The following is a 21,777-nucleotide window of genomic DNA, read 5'->3' on the forward strand; positions in this document are numbered from 1 at the left end:
ATGGTTATCTGGGTTTTTTTGTTGTTGTTGTTGTTGCTGTTGTTGTCTTTTTCCTTTTTATCGGTACCGGGGATTGAACTAACGACTGCCTGCTTGCAAGGCAGGCGCTTATACTGCTGAGCTAAACCTCCAGCCCCTATGGTTATTATCTATCTTATACACTTAAATATACATGCAGTTATATCCTTTAGAGAACTTTCTTTTCCTCTCTTTTGTACAATGACAATTACACATTTTGGGTTTTATTACTCTCACAGTTCTTACTATTTTTTTTTTTTGGAAGAGAATAAAACCAAATGTGACATAACAAAACAGAGTCAGTCAAATCAAAAGGATGGACATAGTACATGATGTAAAAACACAATACAAGGTGATCAACAATGGTTACCATAATGCCTCTTGCTATCTTAAAAATAATTGCCTATATCATCAGTTAAAATAAAATTGAACAAAACAGTACAGAACAAAACCAATAAAACTGAAACATTGGAGACATTACAGGACTTCAAAAGAAGATAACAGTCAAACCAGAATGGGCATCATAGTGAATCTTATTGTCTTCAAAGTAGTTGCCTATACTCTCAAACTTGATACTATCAAGCAAAACAGAATAGAAGAAAATCAGTCAAAACAAGATGGTGAGAGCAATACAGGGTTAAATATCAAGTTAATAGGAAATCAAAGTGGGTCATTATAATATATCCTGCTATTTTTATTTATTTTTCCTTTAATTAAAAAGATAAAAATAAAAAAGTAATAAAACAAGGAGATTGAGATAAAAGAGGACATTACAACAAAACAGCACAGGTCAAAACATAACCATTTAAGCAAAATAGTGTTTCACCACAAAATATCCCGACATAAAAGTAGTTACTATAGTGTCTCTTTCCTTGAAATCTTTGAGTATAACTTCATATACTGTAGCATCAAATATATCAAAACAATGTAAAACCATTCAAGAGAATGACAGTATTACAGGGTATTTAGAATCAACTAACAGAAAATGAACAGTGGTTTCTGTATAATCTCCTTGTCTATAAAACTTTTTGTTTATATTATCACATATAATAAAATCCAATAAGATACAACATGTTAAAACCGATGGAGACAGAAAAACAAAAGCTTGATGGGATTTCAAAACAAGATTTTTTTTTTTTTTTTTTGTCTTTTTTCGTTTTTACCGGTACCGGGGATCGAGAACTCAAGACTGCCTGCTTGCAAGGCAGGCACTTATGCCGCTGAGCTAAATCCCCAGCCCCAAAACACGATGATATTAAATCAGCACTAACTGATTATGATGTCTTGTTTCCTCCAAAATAGCTGTTCCTACCATCCAACCTTCTCTGCCTCATTTCTGTTGAGCTCTTTTTCTGTCATTAGTTGTCAGTTTATCTTCTTCATTTCGCTTTCTGCTCCATTCATTGTGGCCTCTCTGCCACTGTTTCGGAATCTTGGTATTTTTCTTTTCTAGAATGTCCTGCAGTATTCTCTGTAGAGTTGAATTGGTGATTGAAAATTCCCCTAGTTCCTCTTTATCCTGGAAGCACCTTGTTTTTCCATCAATTTCTAGGGACAGTTGTGCAGGATGTATCAATCTTGGCTGGAGGTTATTATCTTTCAAAGCTTAAATTATTTCACCTCATGCTCTTCATGATTTGATGGTTTGTGCCAAGAAGTCTGCTGTAATTCTGATGGGTTTTCCTTGTAAGTGATCTGTTTCTTGTCTCTGACGGCTTTGAATACTCTGTTCTTATATTGGATTTCTGGAATTTTGATTATTATATGCCTGGGTGTAGCTCTGTTTGGGTTGTAGGTGGCTGGGGTCCTGTATGCCTCATACATCTGAGTATACACCTTTTGCTAAATTAGGGAAATTCTCCTGGATTATTTCTGTCAATAGCCTCTGTAGTTCATTTGTTTGTGTCCCTACTTCTTCTTTTACATTCTTAAGTTATAGATCCTCTTATCATCTTCTAGCCTTTGTATTATTGTTGTTTGTTTCCTTGTTATTTTTAAGAAGTTTTTCATTTCATGCTCCCACATTACAAATCTGTCCTCCAGTTGAGATAATCTATCTTTAGTTTCTTTCAAGCTGTTATGCCAGCTTTCAATAGAGTTTTTAGTTTCCTGGTAATCTCTTTGAACCTGCTTCACATATTCTATGTTTTCTCTATTTTCTCCATCAAACAATTCTCCCCTTTTTTTCTGTTCTTCCATTCCACCATCTGTTATTTTTCCTGGGCAGTGCTTAGCATTTCTGTAACTATTCTACTTATATCTTGCTTTACTTCGTTAAATACTTCACTTTTGAATTCTATGAGGCTCCGGAGATACCACTTTATGTCTATTGGTGCCATGCCTGATACTGCATGTTTTCCGTCCTCATTCTCTTTTGCATTTACCTTTCCTGGATCAGTGTTCTCTGGATTGGGGGCCGAGGACCCTTTCTTGTTGCCTCCTCTTCCCATACTTTTTGTTCCTTCCATACAAGCGTATATAAGAAGCCCAGTTTCTTTCTTTGAGGGTTACAGTTTGTTTGAATCCGCCGGCTAGGTGTTCCCGCCCATTGCATTGTACTAGGGAGACACAGACCTGGGCAGCCTCTGCTGGGCCCGCCTCTCCAGGTCGACCTACTGAAGGCTTCACTGCTAGGGTGCACCGCCAGGCACTGGGACCTGGTTTGGCCTAGCCTGCTGGGTCTTAGTCTGTAGCGTCACCCGGGTCAAGCGCTCCCCACCAATCCCGCTTGAGGGGGGAATATGCAACTAAAGTCACTGCAGGGCCCTGTTCCGGCTAGTCTGCCCGGTCCCAGAATGTCCTCTGTTGGAGCCTCCTAGTCTATGGAAGGGTCCCTGTTCCTCTCACTCACTGCAGGTTGACTGACATCCCTGCCAGTCCCGCTCTCAACTCCGTTCACCGATTCCCCCTCTCAGAGCTTTTGTGTCTCTGTCCCTGCTGTGCCGATTGAGACGCAGCAGCGGCAGCAGGAAATTCAAATTGCAGTTTCCAGAGGCACGGGTTCCAGCTTTGGTGCTGAGATTTTATCTGTTCCGGTTACAGCACCGGGATTGCATTTCCTGTTGGTTTCTCTCAGCTTAGTTCGTTCCTGGGTCAGCAGGGTACATCTCCTCTTGCTTAGGACTCCTCTCACTGCACCTTTCCTGGATTCTAAGCTGACTATCTCACAGAGCCTCCGTAGCTGCTGTTGTCTATGCGCCATGTTCTCTCGGAAGCCATCTCTGCACTCTTGATTTGCAGTGAGACTTTGGAGATTGTAATGACATCCACTAAACTTGCCAACATGGTGTTTTCCTCCTAGGAAGTGGCAGGTATGTTTCCACAACCAGGAAAGGCACTGGTGAAGGCCAAAAGGTAGGTTTGAGGCTCTCACTCTTCCCAGCCTCCTAAAAAGGTTGCTGCTGTGAGTTGCAAATGACAGGAGGGTTGGGCACATGTGGCAGTGCATTTCTCAGATTACTGAAGTTCGTGTGTTTAAATTTTGTGAAGGCAGGGGGTCTTCATTTTTTTTTTTTAAGTAAAGTGAAGAAAAAAAAAAACTGGCTAGGATATTGTTGCTTGCATCCAACTACTTTTAGCAGTTATTGATGATCAAAATGTGTCTTGTTTTTTTTTTCCTGTGGTTCTAAGTAGTGAACCTGAGTACCAAGGTCACAGGCTTGCACCACCACATCTGACACAGCTAAACACTGGCTGTGGATTTTGCCTGTTTAATAGCACAGCAATGAAACTTCTCCCAAAGTCACCTGCCATCTCTCCTGATAGTTGTCACTGTGTGTCACTAAGTCATGGGTCAGTGCATGAGGCCCCAGGTGTGCATCCTGCAGCTCAGCAGGGGTCTCCATGTGCAGGTCACCCACAGATGTTGGCTTTCATGTCCCACTGGTAAACAGGAATGTTGGCATCACACACTGTCACCTCCAAGAGACCTGGCTGTGGCTGGCATGACCAGTACTCTGGAGGCGGAAGCTGGGAGGCTGACCTTCAAAGTCTAGCATCACATGCAGCAGTTCATTCAGTGAACTAGGTTTGGAAGCTGCAAAAAGAAACATTGTGTTCTTTGAATAATTGTGCTCTTTTCTAATTTGTTTCTCCTTAATTAAATATAAGCACCTATGAAAATAAAGGGATTTTCTGTGCATAATGTAGAAGTTTCTTGTGACTGAGTGACAACCTTTATAAAACTAAGAGACAGAAATAATCAGCATCCTAAGGATGCTCTGACAGTGCTTTTAAAAATCGGTATTCAGAGAATTTCCTTTACTGCAAAGCTGAGCCAAGCAGGTTGTCAGGAAGCAGGTTATGCAGTACAGCTCTGCAGTCCTGTTTTGTAGATGTCAGTAAGTCGAGGCCTGCAGCATGTTTTCTGTGGAGCTGGGCAGGGACCGGGATTCTGGCCTGCTGGGTAAGCACTATCCATACCCAGCCACCCCCTGGGCTTGGAGGTTGTGATTAAGAATCTGAACTTCTCAATAAGGTCCTGCCCTTGTGGGTCTTTTCTTATTCTATTTTTATTTTATTTGTCCAGGGCTGAGGAGCAAGCCCAGGACACAACCCCCACCCAGCTGCATCCCCACCCCTGGGTATTCTGCTAAACCTGGCAGGGCTGGGTGTGCACCACGGAACACAGCCTGAGGCTGCAGAAGCCTGGGCACCACTGTGCTCATGCACTGTGGGCACAGGAGAACCCATGGAACTGCTGAGTGAATTAGACAGCAGTGTCACTGCAGTTCTGCAGAGTGCTGCTGTGTGACAACCAGAGCTCTGAAGAGGGCGAAACGAAAGAAGTAAAATCAGCGTTCCAGAAAATGGCAAGCCAGAGTCTGTGCTGAGCAGGCTCTGGTTGCCCAGAGATGCGTTTCATCAAGACGAATATTATGCCCACCACACAGTATTTACATAGAGAGGCAGTGGCTGCATAGTATTAGTCAGTTTTGAAAGCATCTAAGTCTCACTGAAACCAGTTGCTTAAGGCGTGTGACAGAGGACACTGACGGCAAGTTTATACCCACTCAAGCCAACTGGTTTGAGGCCGCTCTGACCTTAAAGTCTCTGCACTTCAGGGAGGGGAAGCCTGCTGCGCCCTGCTCCTTGTACCCGAGGATGATGGTGATGATGAAGGCAAGAACAGAACTCCCTGTCAGGTCCCAGGAACCATGAGGAGACCGTGAGGGAATCTGGTCTCATAGGCACAGGCAGGAAGTAAAAGACAGACATTGCTTTGTTTTAACCAGGCCTGCCAGGCAGCCATTACAGCTGGGCCTCTCGGGCTGGAGCTTTTCTAGGGCCACGTGGCCACGCAGTGTTCCCTTCCTGCTCTCCCCAGTCACCACTTGCCACTTGAAGCCCCTAATGGATCCACAGGACCTGGCCCCACACCTCTGTCTTGGGGCTGAGCTCGATCCAGCTGTCCGGAGCCTGGAGAAGAACCGTCACGCAGTTCACGCAGCAGCTGTAGAGCCCGCAGAGGCATCGGGGGAGGTGACCTCGGTGCAGCAGAGTCTGAGAACGAGGTGCCCTGTGGAAGGAAGTTAGGGCTGAAAGGGCTTCCCTGGGCCGGATGCACTGCTCAAGGTGTTAATCTCCTCCTGGGCTAAGCAGGAGAACATCACTGTCCAGGGAACATCGCAGAAGAGCTGGACAGTGGGCAGGAGGAAGGTCCTTCAGAGCCCAGGAGCAAGATCGGATTTATCGCCCACACTGAAATGTTAATGTGGCTTTTATAAAGATACAGGGAGGGCTGGGGACTTAGCTCAAAGGCACAAGCACCTGCCTAGCAAGCGCGAGGTCATGAGTTCAATTCCCAGTACCAAAAAAAAAAAAAAAGATACAAGGAGAAGCCCGTGGTGGGGACAGAATTTCCATGGGGTTGGGATTGGAGGGGAGTGGGGGTCTGGCAGAGGCCGGGGCTAGGAGGGACAGAAGTCACAGTGCCAGGACGGGACTGTGGGGAGGAGAGCAACTGCCACCTTCTCTACCAGTAATCCAGCATGGCAAGCATGGTATATAAGGGGTCATAGGCCAGTGAAAGTGACCTAAATGCCAGGTATGTGGGTGTGTGTGTGCACATGCATGTGCCCAGGAACGCCTCCCTTGTGCAGGCTGGGACAGTGGGAGAAGCAGCCACGCCTGCAGATAGACCTACACGGTGAGTCTAGCTGAAAAGCAGGATCTTTTCCTTGGACCGAGTTTCTCGTTGAGGGGATATGGAGGTTTAAAGTTCAAGGTTATAAAACATGAGGTCTTTCTTCCCCCACAGTAAAGCGGAAACATCCAGTATGCTCACTGAACGTGTCCAGAGGGAGAATGAGTATGCATAGAGTGCAGAGCTGCACAGAAGTAGTGACGGCAGACACAGGTGCTGCAGGGCTTTGCTGCCCACGGCCTGAACGCACAACGCTGATGCTGTCTCTCTGTCTAGGAACTGTGCCAGTGCCGGCCCGGTGAGGGGAACTGCTCGTGCTGCAAGGAGTGCATGCTGTGTCTGGGCGCCCTCTGGGATGAGTGCTGCGACTGTGTCGGTAAGTGTGGCCGGCTGGCCTTGAGCCCACAGCCTTCCCACCTCAGCCTCCTGAGCCCTGCTTTGTCTTAGTATCCCCTACGACCAGATCCTCCGTAAACAAGCACCTGTGTAGACACAGCGTGCATAGAAGGCACCACTTGATTTCCCTTGCTTGTACTGCATTGTATTCACAGTTTTACAGAAAGGACACCAAAAGGAAATCTAAAAATGCTTACCTTTGAACAAGGGAGAATTTGTTATTTTCTGTTTTGAAATCTTACATACTGTTGAGTTTTTATGAGTCACATATTGGTTTTCTAACACAGAGCATGCTTTATAAGAAGCATCTGAGGAACTTTTCACAACATACATTAATAAAAAGGCCAGGTGCACGAGTGTTCAGTAGAGCGCTGTCCCCTGTGTTGTTGAGAGAAGGTGTCTACATGCATGTTGTGGGCAGCACCTGTGTCCCCAGCAGTCAGCCCTCTCCCCTGGAGGCCAGGGCAGTGTGTCCTTCCTGCAGAGCCCTCCAAGAGGATCAAGGTGGCGGAGCCCCCATGCACACATGTGCAGGGTCTGTGTCCACATGTGTAGGAGTGGTGTGCACATGTGTGCAGATCCATGCACACAGATTGTCTTAGTCATGTTTCTCTCATTGCTGAGACAAAACACCCAGCACCCAAAGTTAAAGGGGGAAGATTTATTTAGCTTGCAGTTTATAGAGGTTTCAGTCCATCATCAGCTGGGTGCATGGCAGAGCAACATGGCAGAGGGCAGCAAAGCAAGCAAGAGGCCAGGCAAGCCTCGCTCTGTCCTTACACTGTGCTCAGGCGACCTGGCTCGGGTGGTGTCAGGTCCGTCAATGGGCTGGTTTAGAAATGCCCTACCCTTAACCTTAGCATTGCACCATGGATCAGTCACACACTAAATCCAGCCACTGCTGAACAGCCCCACCCGAGGCCTTGGAGGACATCTGGATACATCTGTGACAGGTCCCTAGAGCAGGAACACCGCCCTGTCCGTCTTTCCACCTTAGTTCCCGCTTCCTTGCGTGAGGCTCGCTCGCCTCTTCTTCACTCCACTTTCCCACACCTTCTGCTCCTCGGTGATATTTTGCTTCTGCAGCTCTAAATAATACCCTCTTAGAGCCGGGCATGGTGGCTCACGTCTGGAATCCCAGCACTTGGGAGGCTGAGGTGGGAGGATCATTGCGAGTTCGAGAACAGCCTGGGCTACAAAGTGAGCTCAAGGCCAGCCTGAACTGCATAGCGAGACTCGGTCTCAAAAAGACAAAAAAAAAAAACCTCTTGCTCTCTGGTGCTTTCATTGTTAAAACCATCAGCTGACTCCCTGTTACCATGTGGCTGCCCGTACTTCAGTGAGAGCAGCATTTCATAAAGCGGGGTCACCTCTGATGCATAGTAATTTACTAAGTGAATTATCCTGTCACCTGTGTTTCGGGTTTTGGGTGTACTTCATGGACCATTTCCTAATCTTTCAGTGCTTGTGTTAACTCCTTGTTTTGTTTCGCATTTATGGCACTGGGGGTCAGTCCTGGGCCTCCACTGTAAGCTCATCCCCAGTCCTTTGTATTAATTTTTAATTTTTTTGTTTTGTTTTGCTTAAGACTGTGTAGTGCAGGTCTTGAACTCACTGTAGAGCCCAGGTTGGCCTCGCACTCATTATCGTCCTGTCTCAGCCTCCTGAGCATGCCAGCAGAGCCAGCTTAAATGTTTAGATTCCTGACTTTTCTGATGCCCAAATGCTCTCCTGAGTGTCTGCTGGGCACACACACACTGATTTGTTTTCGACTTTGATGCTTTCCTGGTCACTGCAGCTGTCAATGCTGATCCCCGTCCCTCTCTGAGACCATCTCTCCCCCATGTCTTCAGGGACCCACATGTCTCTGTCTCACTCCTCACCTGTTTTCCACCTGGTCACTGCCTACAGCAGGTTTTGGCTTCCCCAGCCCAGGGCTCCCGTACCTGAAGTGGTTACAGTGCTTCCTTGATACTGTCTGATGCTCAGCCAGTCCATTCACTGTCCTCCTTGGGGCTTACTTTTCTTTGTTAGTCATTTACTCATTTTTGATACAGAGTCTTGCCCTGTTGCCCAGGCTGGGATCTGATTTCCTGCCTCCACCTCCCAAGTAGCTGGGTGTGGCTGTGGGTCTGCTGGTTTCTGTCTCTGTAGAAGCCCCACCTCGCATTCTGCTGGGTTTGAAGAATCTGGCCAGTGCCGGTGGAGAATAAGCCGCATTGCAGATCTGCTGATGGCTACACTGTATTAAAGTGCTGCTCTGCTGTTGCCACTGCTGGGCAGTGGGAAGCTGGACCTAGAGCCTGTGGGGTCTCGGGTTGTGGGAGGTGGGTGCAGTGCGTGCACACAACAGGGGGCCTACACTGGTCACTTGGTCACACCTTGCCCTGCCTGGTGGCGTCACCAGAGACAGTGACTCCATGAGACGTTGCCAGACAGTGACCTCCCTGCCGGCTTGACAGGTGCTGGTGTCCTTGGGGTTATCCCTACCTGATGGGGCGTTTATTCACCTGGAAAGAACAGGTAACACAAGGCAGTGCAGGACCCTTCCTTTTCCCATGTTCAGAGTGCTGAATTCAGGGCCTGGTATGGCCCGCTAAGATGCAGTACGTTTATTTTGTTTTTGAGTTCCTGCTTACTTTTTAAGTGTGGCTGTGAACTTACGGCTGTTAAACAACGTTCAGCGTTTTATTGTTGCACCACACATCTTGCTGGGTTACAGGCCGCTCGCAGCTTCTCCTGGCCCTGTGTCCTCTAGGTGTGATCACTGCTGTCCGCCAGCTCAGCAAGCCTGGGACAGCAGCTTGAGTGCCTGTCACCTCATGGCTGGGCCATGCCTCGGCCCCACAGAGTACTGGTTTCTTTAGGAAACAGACCAGGGCCTGGGCCTGGGTCATGTTCTATCCTGTCCAGTGGTCAGCGCTAAAAAACTGGGTACAGGGTTGTATTGATAATGCCAGTTCCAATTTAAGACTATAGGTCTTGCTGGCTATGGTGGCGCATGCTGGTTATCCCAGCACTCGAGAGGCTGAGGTGGCAGGATTGCTGTGAGTTTGAGGCCAGCCTGAACTACTTATTGAGATCCTGGCTCCACCCCCTCCCTCCAAAGCTTGCAGGTCTTTCTTCCTCTTGATTTTGTTGCTGGGTTTTGTTGTAATTCTTTTCTCTTAAGCTGAAATTCTTTGTCCCTAACACCATGGATGCCAGTACTTAGGTGCTTTATGTGTAACATTTCGATGAGACCGAGAAAAGACTGCTGTGTTCTTGAAGGCATAAGCCCAGATACTGTGCCCAGCCCTGCTGGAGTCCTTCTCTGGCTTCTGGACCACTGTGATGTATAGGAAGATTCCTGTGTGCTCATTTGTTTTGATTTTTGCAAAACATTTACATGATAACAAAGACAAAGGTTCATAACCATGTGCATCACTTCCACTCCGAGGCCTCTCTCACCTGCGGTGGAGGCAGCCACGTTGTTTCCCACTCAGACTGGACGTGGGAGGGAGAGATGGCAGCAGGCCGAGCAGGCAGACCCAAAACGCTGATTTCTGGAGTGCAACTTCCCGCTCTTTCCTCCTCTCTGCTCTGCTCTTCTCCCCCTCTTCCCTTTCCTTTCAGACTCCGCTGACACCTCGCAGCTGGCCCAACACCTTGTTCCCGTAGACAGCTCAGACCCTTGCTGACTGCAGTGGTTTCTGCACCCACACACATTCGCCCACGTGGGTGGTCGGGTGGGTGCACGATCACAAAAGACCATCACACTGGGCTCTGTGTGGAGATGTGCAGTTAGGTGTAGTTACTAGTGACTAGGAGACTTTCTTCCCAAAGAGTCACATCCCTCTCATTTTCACCAGCACATGTAGCTCTGCAGCTGCGACAGGGCAGCTACAAAATCATAGTACCAGTGGGCATGGTACGCAGGCCTATAATCCCAGCACTCAGGAGGACTGATTGTTGGGAGTTCGAGACCAGCCTGGGTTACAAAGTGAACTCAAGGACAGCCTGAACTGCATAGTGAAGCACTGCCTCAAAAAAGACCAAAAGAAAAAAAAGATAAAAATCATATCACCAAACTTTGGTTGCCATTGTTAATAACTGGATTTTTGTTCTTAAGATGGGCTAAAAAAATGATATAATCTCTTTTTTTCTGCAGTACTGAGGATTGAACCAAGGACTTCACACTGAACTCTGTCCGCAACCCTTTTTTATTTTATTTGAAACAGTCTCATTAAATTGCCAAGCTGGTAGTGAACCTGTGATCCTCCTGCCTCAGCTTTCCAGAGTACTGGGATTACAGATGTGCAAATGTTCTTTTTCAAACAACTGCCCCTATCTACTTATATTATTTTAAAAGTCCTAATAGTAGTATGGTGGGACATACTTATAATCTCCACACTATAGGAGGCTGAGGCAGGAGGATCAAAACATTGAGCCCAATCTGGGCAACTTAGGAACTTAGTCCCTGTCTCAAAAATAAAACAGTTTTAAAAGGCTGGGGATGTAGTTCAGGCCAAAACAAAAATAGTAATGTGGCAGAAAAATGAAGACTTGCTAACCCTCATGCTGCTTCCCTACTCTCTGGGCCCTGCAGGTGTCACTGCTCCTCACCTGTTGGGCAAAGGAGGTTGACTGACTCCCTGATGCCAGACAGCTGCAGTGGAGGGGACCCAGCACCACGCTGGCCCCTTGTCTGTGACCCCGAATCCCTGGCTGCTTGCCTGCCACATGTCATTCAGATCCTTGTTAAGAAGCGAGGGCTGAGGGCAACAGCGGCCTCACAGTCCTGTCAGAGCTTTCACCCCAGTACCCCTTATTCTTCAGCTAGGAAAGGATGCTGCCTGTAAGAAATAATCATTTACAATACATGTTTTCATCATTTAAATTACAAGTCTTTTGTCCCTAAGTGTTGTAAATGCACAAAATCTCAGAGCTTTTGGTGTACTGAGTCATATGACGTCAGCACTACTGATAGCTGGCCTTGGCTGTGGTTCTGGTCACACATTTCCACTCCTTCATTTGTTCGGGTGGAAGACAGTGCTCAAAGCAGTGTTTGCTTGTCTGTGCCATTAAGAGTGATTGTGGGCGGGGTCACCAGGAAGTGTGCAGGGCCAAACACAAGCCTGCTATCTTGGCTGGAGCCCGGGTTAGTAACTTAGACCTGTCTCATTAATCTGGGCTGGGCAGTTCCCACCCTGGGAGGAGAGGGGTCAGACCTGCCATGATCTGGGCTCTTTGATACACTTGGATCCTTAAAGTTCAGATGTATTGAAAGTTATTTTCCTTTAGCCCTTGCCAGGGTCCTTAAGAAAATGTGGAAAACAAATGAGACATTTTCTTCCCTCCCTGAATGCATAAGTCCTAGAACTTATAAATTTGGTCTAACATCTCAGTCCCTTAATTTGGGAGGAGACGTGTAATTACACATTAGATCTAATAGCTAATAAACAAAAATGAAATAATTTAAATTGCAAAGGAGTTTGCTTGGATGCAGGGCCTCACTGTATGCTAGGATTATTTCCAAAAGATGAAAAATATTTCCAAAAGATGAGAAGTATAAAATAAAAAGCGGCCTTTATTCTGAGAACACGGAGAGAGACGACCGGCACCTCCACCGCTGGCGTCTGGCGATCTCTCCGGCGGACACGTGGTGTGGGGGGCATGTAAATAGCCTCGGTTTGGGGTGGAACCTAAGGCGGGGATTAGGGATGCACAGGTAGCCCATTGGTCCTAGGTTTGGCGCCATATGTAAATTCCCAGGGGTGGGAAGATGGTGTCACAGGTAACTTCCTAGGGGCAGGGCAAGATGGGGCTTCCTGCTTCCGGTTGTGGCTTTCCTGGCTACAGTGTCCTGTCTGGGCCAAAACCCTTTCACTGTGTAGCCTAGGTTGGCCTTGAACTCGCAGCATCCCGAGTGCTAAATTACAAAATGCCTGTGCCACCACGCCCAGCCTGAAGTTTAAGAGGACTGAGTTCACAAAGGGAACCCTGAGGCTCTGTTGTAGTTTGGCTGCTCTGAAACCCGGCCCACAGAGGGGTTCAGCAAGTGGGAGCTGAGAGGGGCCCAGGCTGCCCCACCCAGCCACCTGCAAGCCCTCAGTGACCTGGTGCTCACTCCCCTCCTTGCTCAGAGTTGTTCTCTGCCCTCTTGTCCCCGTCAGCCTCCATCAGTGGGTGTGGACACACACTGCCTTCACCACTTGCTTATTCCTGTATAACTGGGGTCCCCTTACCACCACTTTCATCTCAGCTGTGTGTGGGTGGGCGGCCCCCAGATCACTTCCTAGCCCATCTCACCCCAGCCCAAAAGAGCATTCCCAGCCGGCTTTGCACCTGGAATCGGCTCTTCTCCAGGATCTGGTCCCTGGTGCTCCCAGCCCCTGGGAGCTGGGACAGCACTGCCCTCCTGGGTCCCTTCAGCAAACATGCTGGGAAGTCCTGGCCCTGGCTCTGACCCTAACCCTGACCCCAAGGTAACCTGAGAAGCCCCAAGGCTTTATCCTCTGCAGGAAGCAGCAAGCCTTTTGCCTCTCTGCCTCTCCCAGGGATGTGCAACCCCCGGAACTACAGTGACACCCCGCCCACCTCCAAGAGCACGGTGGAGGAGCTGCACGAGCCTATCCCATCCCTCTTCCGGGCGCTCACTGAGGGGGATACACAGCTCAACTGGAACATTGTGTCCTTCCCTGTGGCCGAGGAACTGTCACACCATGAGAACCTGGTTTCTTTCCTGGAGACAGTGAACCAGCCCCACCACCAGAACGTGTCTGTCCCCAGCAACAATGTCCACACGCCCTACTCCAGTGACAAAGGTAACCTTCCTGTCCCCCACAGCTGTGTTCCTGTGGGAAGCCTGGACCAAGTGTCTTTGGAGCAGAGTCTCAGGAAGCTCCAGGTGTTTACTCCCATGTTGGCCCTGTCATAGCCCCTGGTTTCTTCTGCCTGGAGGAGGGTGGGGAGCAGCGCTGCCACCTGACTGCATAGCGTCACTTAGTATCAGGTGCCATCCTGGCTCTGGTGAGGCGGTGGCACTAAGGCCGCCATCCCCCAGCTGGCCTGTCCCCTGCAGAGCAGAGTCCCAGGAATGCTAAGGTGGGGGACTTCCTGGACACCAGCTCTGCAAAGAATACATGCTTGTGATCGAGGGCCCTAGCCTGACTGGAGAAAGTGAAGGGCAGGGCGGGGAAGGTCTGAAGGCTTCTGAGTCTCCAGTAACCGATAGCGGCAGCCTAACTGGAGAGCGAGGCAGTCACGAGCTTGGTTATTCCCTAGGACATGAGTTACAGATAAATGCTGCCATTTCTGCTCTTTAGTTGGTTGTTTATTGTAGCCACTATTATGATCCTGCCTACTTAAACAGAAGAGATCTTGAAGCATGAATAGTACAAGCAAAACAGCTTTTGTTAAGTGAGAATTCTTACTCCCTTTTAAATTAAAATATTTTATGAAACAGATTCTATGTCTTTGAAAACATCAGAAATATATGGCATGTGGTACTGAGGTGTTTTGCTTCCACTGGCCCCACTATTAAAATGTAAAGAACCCACATCTTCTCTACTGGGGAGATCAGGGAGCTCCCAAAGGCCCTGACAGGAAACAGCTCCTGGCTGGGGCTCTGCTGCCTGCGCTCAGCTTGCAGGGCCCCCTTGGTCTCATGGTTCCTGCCTCTGCTCAATTCCTGGTCCCAGGTGGGTATCCCCCAGCAGCGGCCACCATCAGCAACCACACTTTGTGAGCCGATGGGTGAAGTGGGTGCAGGGGTTTTGAAGGCACTGGTTTCCCACTCCCTACCAGCACCCCCATCTTGCTGGTCTGGTATTGTCCACGTCCCTCTGGTGATCCTGAGATTTTCTCACAGCTCCACTGCTGTCTGGCTGTGTCTGCCCCTTGCCCTGCCCCATACCCCCAGCCCCCGCTTTTGACTTTTCTCTTCTGGCGCTGGGCCTCAGCTCTTATTTCTCTCCCCTTCCTGCCTGTTGGGACCCTTGGTGAGTTCTGTCTTCTGTAGGCACCTTTGAGCGTGCACTCTCAGTTTGGTCGGGTTTGTTGCCCTTGATTTATTCTCTGGCATGATACTCCTAGCTGGGGAGCAGGACTTTAAGCTGTCGTTAGTGATGAGAGTGCTTTATGATAGCCCACATCTGTACCCAGCATTGCCAGTCACTGTGTTGAGTTTGGTTCACTCTACTGTAAATCAGCATAGCATAATCTTAGAATTGCGCCTGGCAGACTTCTTTTGGCTGGAGGATTCTCTCACTGTAGGAAGACCCCTCAGAAAAGCTGGGTTTAGGAAGCACAGCTGGGCCTGCGGTGGGGCCGAGCAGAAGCAGGAACCTGGCTCCTCTCCAGCAGGTGGTCAGGCTTGTGGGCCTTCGCTTCCCCGCCCCCCCAGTGCAGACCCCACCACCACCCTTCCCCGTCCCTTCCCCCTCCGACTCTGCTCCTCCCTGCTCTGCCTACTGCCCAGCTGTCCCCAACCTAAGCCAGCTTCCTTCCTGTCGTCCTCCCTCGCCCCTGGCCTGCCTATCCCGCAGAGCACCTGTGCACGGTGGTGTACTTCGATGACTGCATGTCCATCCACCAGTGTAAGATCTCCTGTGAGTCCATGGGCGCCTCCAAGTACCGCTGGTTCCACAACGCCTGCTGCGAGTGCATCGGCCCCGAGTGTGTGGACTACGGCAGCAAGACCGTCAAGTGCATGAACTGCATGTTCTAGGGCGATCCAGCCATGGGCGGGACGTGGCGTGGTGAGTCTGCTGGCAGCCTGAGGGTGCCGAGGGTCTCTGAGGTGGAGGGTTAGGGTGAGCGGCTTCTAAAGTGCACGCGCCCAGGAACCTACTCCGTCCTCCTTCCTGGCCTTCCTGCCCGCCAGTGATGCACACTGCCCTGGGACGCTCATGTGGTTTGCCGGACAGGAAGCCGGAGTTCAGAGTCCCTTGGAATCCCCCAGTGCCGTTTCCTCCAGAGTCCGGACCCCTTCTGCTGTCCAAGTGCCGCAGGAACCTGGACCCGGCCTGTCCCTGCTCAGCCCCGCACAGAGGCTATGGCTGTGTGGGGCGGACAGCACCCCTCAGCTGGTTTCAGAAAGCAGGTGCTCGATGTGTTCCACCCCTGAGGGCAGCACCAAGAAGAACCCTTCCTGTAGCACACTAGCTGTCTCCGCTGTAAGGAACGTATCCCGTGTCTCCCATGCCACCCAAAGTGCTGGTGTCACCCAAAGAGTCATCTTCATCCAGGCCTTCAGGTGCTCCACGAGGGACACACTGGCAGAGCCCCAGGCTGGGGGTCCCTGCCTGCCCAGGTGCCATGCAGGTCCCAGCAGAGGCATGATAGGCAGGGACAGAAGGAGACCCATGGAGAGGGGCGAGGCAGGGCCAGGATGGAAAAGGAACTGCGTATGTGCCCTGTTTCCATTACTTCGTCTTCATTTGTTAGGCTTCTGTCTGGATCTGACCTTCTCATTAAACAGGCCTCACTGTGTTGTAGAAAGTTAAGGCTCTGGGGTGGGGGTGCAGCTCAGGGGCAAGGCACCTGCTGGGCATCTTCAAGGTTGTGAGTTTGAGTCCCAGTACCGAAAAAAAAGGAAGTTAAGATTCTGAAACTTATAAGAAAGTCCATTCAGAACGGTGTCCACTCCAGACACTCCACGGGACACCTCTTTGCACCTCCTCATGACCTCTGTGTCTGAATTTTCTTTTTCTTTTTTTGTACTGGGAATTGAGCTCAGGACCTCGAGCGTGCCAGGCAGGCACTGTGCTGCTGAGCTGTGTCTCCGGGCCTTGTCCCACCATCTTCGAGCACCAGTCAGAGGCATATTTACGTGACAGTAGAGTTAGTTCACAGAACTGCGTATCTCTAGTGCTTTTGAAGGACAAATAACTTTCTCGAAACACTCCTGTGTCGGCATGTTTTAGTATGTAAAATGCATTACACTCTGGGATCTGTTTTTACTATTATTTGAGCACTAGTTAGATCATTTGAGACAGTGATTAATTTTTATAAGATAAAGCTGAAACCTTTCCTTCTCTTTCAGATAACTCTAATGAGTATTCAAGGTACTTTAGCCTTTTAAGAAGTTGCGGAGTAGATTGTGGAAGTACACTTTTGTGGGGGAGCATTGGAGTGTCCTTCCTTCCTTTACCTGCAGTGCCTCTGTTCAGAGCGCCTTAGCCCTCCCGCGCTCTCCTCCCGCAGCAGCTGAAGGAGAGGGACCGGAGAGGGACCTGCATTCTTTCAGCCTGCTGAGTTGTGGGAATTTGACACTTGTGAATGGAATGCTTTTTGTGTGTATGTCTCTCGGCAGCATCGGTAATTTTTCTTCTTGTTGATCGCAAGCATCTTAACTACATTTGTCATTTTTAAGATCTTCATTATTAAAGATTCAGTATTTCCTTTTCACTTCTCAAATTTCACTGTGATAATTTCTTAAACCATATTACTTCAACTGGTTTTTCTTCACCTGTTTGTCCCACTAGAAATTTTCCCCAGCAGTGTGATCTTTCGTATTTAAGCTTGTTTATTTCTCCCATTTTACCAAGTGGTTGGGAAAAAGACGGACTTCACCTAAAAGCGTTGGTTTCCAGTTCTGAAATGCATTCAGGGCCTCAGGAGTGGTCTTTCCAGGTGGAAAGGAGTGTGTTTGCGAAGCTGTTTGCCTCACTGAAAGTTGAACGACTTTATCAATCCAGCACACTCATTCTTTGATCGAAGCTATTTAAAATTCCTTTTTCTTTTTAATGAAGAATTAGGTTGTTACCTTTTTTGCGATCAGACCCCAGATGCTGGGTTCTAAATCAGTAGATTCTGTGCAGCTGCGTGCACAGCCTTTCCAGCGTTTCGGGCTTACTCCTGGGGGCCGAGGGCTCTCCCACGTTGGCATTATTGCCACAGCTGTGCCCATCATTGTCACCCCAAATCAAGTAAACTTTCACATAAAATCTGACATCTGCTTCCACAAGAGAGGAATCTTTGTGTAGAATTATGATTCTAAAGTTTCAAACAGCAGAGTTGTTGTTAGACTATTTGAACAAATATTTATAAATCAGAATGGCATCAGAATAAAGAATTCAAAACTTTTCCTGGAATGTCAGGTAATCAGCACAAGCCTTACATTGTAAAGTTCCTTTTTATGAAAGCTTCTCTGAAGGACTTTAAAATCTGTTCTTCACTGCAGTGGGTGTCTTTGCTGTATTTTTCATGACCTGATGTGTGGAAAAGTGTGTGTGTGTTCTTTGTTGTCTTTAGAAACAAAAGCATAGTTTAATAAAAATGTGAAGTGAATGTGAGTTGTATTTTGTTCAAGTCATTGTGGGACAGCGGCGCACAGGCCACTCTGCTCTCTGAGGGCCCATGAAGCATACGCTTTCCCCGAGTCTCTCTGATGCTGTCGCTGCTGACCTGGGCTCCTGGCAGTTTGCGCCCTGCTCTCTTGTGCTGTCCTCCAGCCCAGGGACCTTGGACTCAAGTCCATTCCTCTAGTTTTGCCGGGCTCTGGGCCAGCGGCAGGTGGTAGGCAGCAGCCACAGGTGGACCAGACAGGAAGAGGATATGTCAGAGCCAGAGCCAGAGCCAGAGCCGAGGCTTTGCCGTGGAAGCCCAGAATCCGACAGTGGAAGACACACGGGAGCCAGTTTAGGGGTGTGGGGCCGAGGGTGCGTCTCAGGGAAGGACACTTGCTGGACATATCCACTGCAAGCCCAGTGTACACAGAAACTGGAGGAGGGTAATACAGAATGATTGAGCCAGCAGGGAGCCTGACACTGAGATGCCCAGGGGCACACAGTGCAGGGCTACCGCCCCATCACGGATTACCTGTTCAGACTTGATGTGTTTTTTGCTTTTAAGCCACACATGGTGGTTGCCCGAAGGTATGAGGTATTTGACTGCGTAGATTCTTAGCGTCCCAGTGAGATCAGATCAGCTGGCATATCTCATCCCCAGTGTTTCTTTGTCTTGAGAACTTCAAGAGCCTTCTGCTAGGGATGGCGCAGGGCCTGGCACACATAGGCAGGTCCCTGGCCCCTTGCTATATCTGTAGGATACTAGATCATGAGGATGGGACCTAGCTGCGCTCTCCGAGCACAGAGGAGAGGGGCAGCAAGGTGCAGGTGAGCTGGCACGGCTGAGATGGGCCATGCACCAGGGCGTGTTCTGCAGCCACCAAGAGGCCGATGAATCTCCTGACCTAATTGCTTGTTTCCATGTCTAAGTAAAAGTGAGGTGCGCCAGATGCTTAGGGCTCCTTGTCCACTAGAGGCAAGGCCCGCTGGCCCCTCTTTCAGCATTATCTCTGTGTCCTGTCTTAACTGCATTCGCCTCTCCAGCTGGGCAGCCCTAGGAGAATGGTGGCTGTGAAGTCCAGGCATAGTAAGGGAGTGACGGCGAGTAACAGGGAGTGACAGGAGCTCACAGCAAGGGGATCCCATCGGCAGCAGAGGAAACAACAGGATTTTCTCAGCCCGCCGCGGTGACAGGCAGAAGTCCCTGGCGGAAGTGGAGCGCACTGCCGTTGATTGTGCCCATCCAGGGCTCAGGTCCGTGCCCGGTTGCTTCCTGACATGTTACCGGGTGTCAGCAGGCATTACCCTTGGTTTCCTCAAATGGACATGTTTAATGTAGAGAGTTGGGAAGTAGAAGTTTTGGGGTGTGCTAGAAGCCAGGACTCGGTTCTATGCCCCGAAACTTCCTCCACACAGAGCTTGGTCTGTGCACTTCTTTGTCCTCTAACTGCAGGGAGCATTCTACACTCAACGTGCCCTGAGATCTCATCTCCACTTGCCTCTGGGTTAGGCCTTCCTAGTGGACTGGTTTCCCAGGGTTTTGCTGATTTGATCCAGTGGGGATGCTCTTGGGATCCTCCTGCCTCAGTTTCCCAAGTAGTTGGGTTTACAGACATGTGCAACCCCTCCAGCCTCCTATGCTAGCTGCTTTGAAGTATTCAGTTAGTCTTTGTCGACTATGGTCACCCAGTGTCACAGGACATCAGAAGCTATTGTCCGCTCACTGTACCTTAGCCATCTGCTCTCGTGTCCCCCCCACCCCGTAGGGTCTCCCCTGCTAAATTGACAGCAAACTTTAGGGAAGCAGCTGGTCCCCAGGTGGACCAGTTTTTCTTGAGCACAGATGTCAGTTACCCGAATATGATAAGGAAGACTCCATTCAGCCTTTACAAAGCAGCCTGAAGGACCCCCCCCCTGGCTCCCCCAGGCCATCTGAGCTGCAGTTGCAGCTGCGGTGCCCAGGGCTCTGTACCCAGGACACAGCCACCTGTGCTGTCCTGGGTTCTGGTCCTCCTAGCGGGAGATGGCAGTTTCAAACAGGACAGGACTCGGGATCAGACTTGAACCAGTGGAAAGCAAACAGCGACAAAGGAAGGGGTGCAGCCCCAAGTCTGCAGGTCGCCTTGCCCCCCCCCCGCCCCCCCTTGCCCAGCCATTCACTGCCTTGATTTGGACCTGGGTGGTTGTGTCCCCATCTGTCTGGGGTGACAGTCACGCAGTTGGGGCCCAGGCTGCAGGTCAGTTCGTGGGTGCTGCTAGTGCCTCCAAACCCTGGAGATCACAGACTAGCGGACACTGGTGGGGGGTCCCTAGCAGCCCAGTGGGAGGTGGGAGTTCTCAGGTGTCCTTGAGGGCAGTTTTTGTTTGTAGTAAAGACAATCTGAAACTAAATATTCATTTTAAAGTAATGTTCAATTTCTTTCATTTATAAAGTCATAAACCTAGTTTTTCTATACATTTTTAAAAGGTTTGCCAGCATTTCTGCCTGGGGCCTGGCATTAGGAATAGGGTGTGAGTGAGTGAGGCTTGGGGTCTGCCCAACACTTAAGGAGCAGACTCAGTGCTTGGTCCCCGCAGGCTTAGCAGAACCAGCCAGACTCCACTGCCCAGCTACTCGAGTCACATTGGAGACGAAGGCTACACTCGGAGAAGCCAGCTCCGAGCATTTCAGCACCCAGCTCTTAACACAAAAATACTGACAATGCAGTTTTGATTCTCTTATCGGGGCCGCTAAGTCATTCCAGCATGAAAATCAGCTTACCGTTCGGAAGGCATTCACTGTGGTTTCTTCCACCCCCATAAAAGTTGAGGTCTATGACCTGGAAGGGAAGGAATACAGCAGCAGACTGCTGAGCTCCACCCGGATGTCCCTAAAATTCAGCTTGAGGGGGACCCAACCCTGGCCATATGCTGCAAAATACCTATTTCTTATGGATGGCCCAGCCGATGGGGAAGTGTGTCCAGTTTCCACCAAAGTTTGCCCTTCTGGTCATTTCTCACTCAGGCAGGTTCCCTGGCATGTAACAAGATCTCCTGGGAAGAAGGGTACTCAGGTGGGGGGGGGGGCTCTATCGCCCTGATTCTCAAAGAAGCCTGTCCTTCTTGCTCAGGTCAGTGCCAGGATCAAATCTAGCATGTCTTTGGACGTTTTTTGTTTGTTTTGTTTTTGTTTTTGCTTTTTGAGACGGGGTCTCATTATGCAGTTCAGGCTGACCTTGAGCTCACTTTGTAGCCCAGGATGGCATTGAACTCACAGCAATCCTCCTGCCTCAGCCTCCTGTGTGCTGGGATTACAGGAGCGGCCACCACACTGGCCTTAAAATACGTTTTTGTTTTTTCCTCTAAGAGTCCTGTGATGAAATTCTCAGTGGAAATGTCTCTCAGAAACTGATGGAATCTTCCATGTCTTAGGGCTCTGAGGACCTGACAGCTGATACAGAATCTGTTGGTGCAGGCGGCTCGTCACAGGTGTGGCTGCAGCTTCCTAGGAAAGTTGTTCCCTCAAAGAAGCCCAGCGACTTTTGACCACAGGCCCCCATTTCCTTGTCTCCCCTTGGGGTTCACTCCTTTTTTAATGATGGATAATGGAGATCTGAAGTAAATGCACCTTGAATAAGCAGAGATTGTTTTTTCTCACATAACTTGGAGTCCGAAGCTAGGTAGACGTCCCCAACTCGACCACCCAATCTCCAGCTCCCAAGCCCATGGTGCCAAGAGCTGACCGAGCTGTAAGCAGCAAGAAACCACCCAGCCTGTGGTATTCAGTTACAGCAGCAGCAGCAGCAGCAGATTGATCCCCGCTCCAGGGAGGAAGGCAGGCGGTTAGTGCCCTCCACCCTCCACAAGGTGAGCTTTAGGAAACAGCCCACAGCTCATAGCTCTCAGAGCAGCAGAAAGTTGTGCCATGATGTTAAAGACGGCTGCAGCATCACTAGGCAACAGGGA

At 49.4% G+C, this 21,777-nt stretch overlaps 1 protein-coding gene across 6 annotated transcripts in view; it reads left to right on the forward strand.

The window, feature by feature from the left end:
- The window catches only part of Twsg1 (twisted gastrulation BMP signaling modulator 1), a 65,248-nt gene that overhangs the window by 21,400 nt on the left and 22,071 nt on the right, over positions 1-21,777 (forward strand). For 2 of the 6 annotated variants that reach the window (XM_063231978.1, XM_063231979.1), the window contains exons 3-5: positions 6,440-6,539; positions 13,099-13,365; positions 15,088-15,300. In XM_063231978.1, coding sequence (XP_063088048.1) covers positions 6,440-6,539; positions 13,099-13,365; positions 15,088-15,269 — 549 coding nt within the window. In that variant the 3' untranslated portion in view covers positions 15,270-15,300. Of the gene's footprint in view, positions 1-6,439; positions 6,540-13,098; positions 13,366-15,087; positions 17,834-21,243; positions 21,449-21,777 lie in introns of those variants that run through there. The other 4 variants (XM_063231977.1, XM_063231974.1, XM_063231975.1 and 1 more) reach the window with 4 other exon arrangements.

Source organism: Cavia porcellus, unplaced genomic scaffold (genome assembly GCF_034190915.1).
Source record: "Cavia porcellus strain 051 isolate PalLab524CR breed Dunkin Hartley unplaced genomic scaffold, mCavPor4.1 scaffold_20, whole genome shotgun sequence".
In the NCBI taxonomy this organism is placed as follows: Eukaryota; Metazoa; Chordata; class Mammalia; order Rodentia; family Caviidae; genus Cavia; species Cavia porcellus.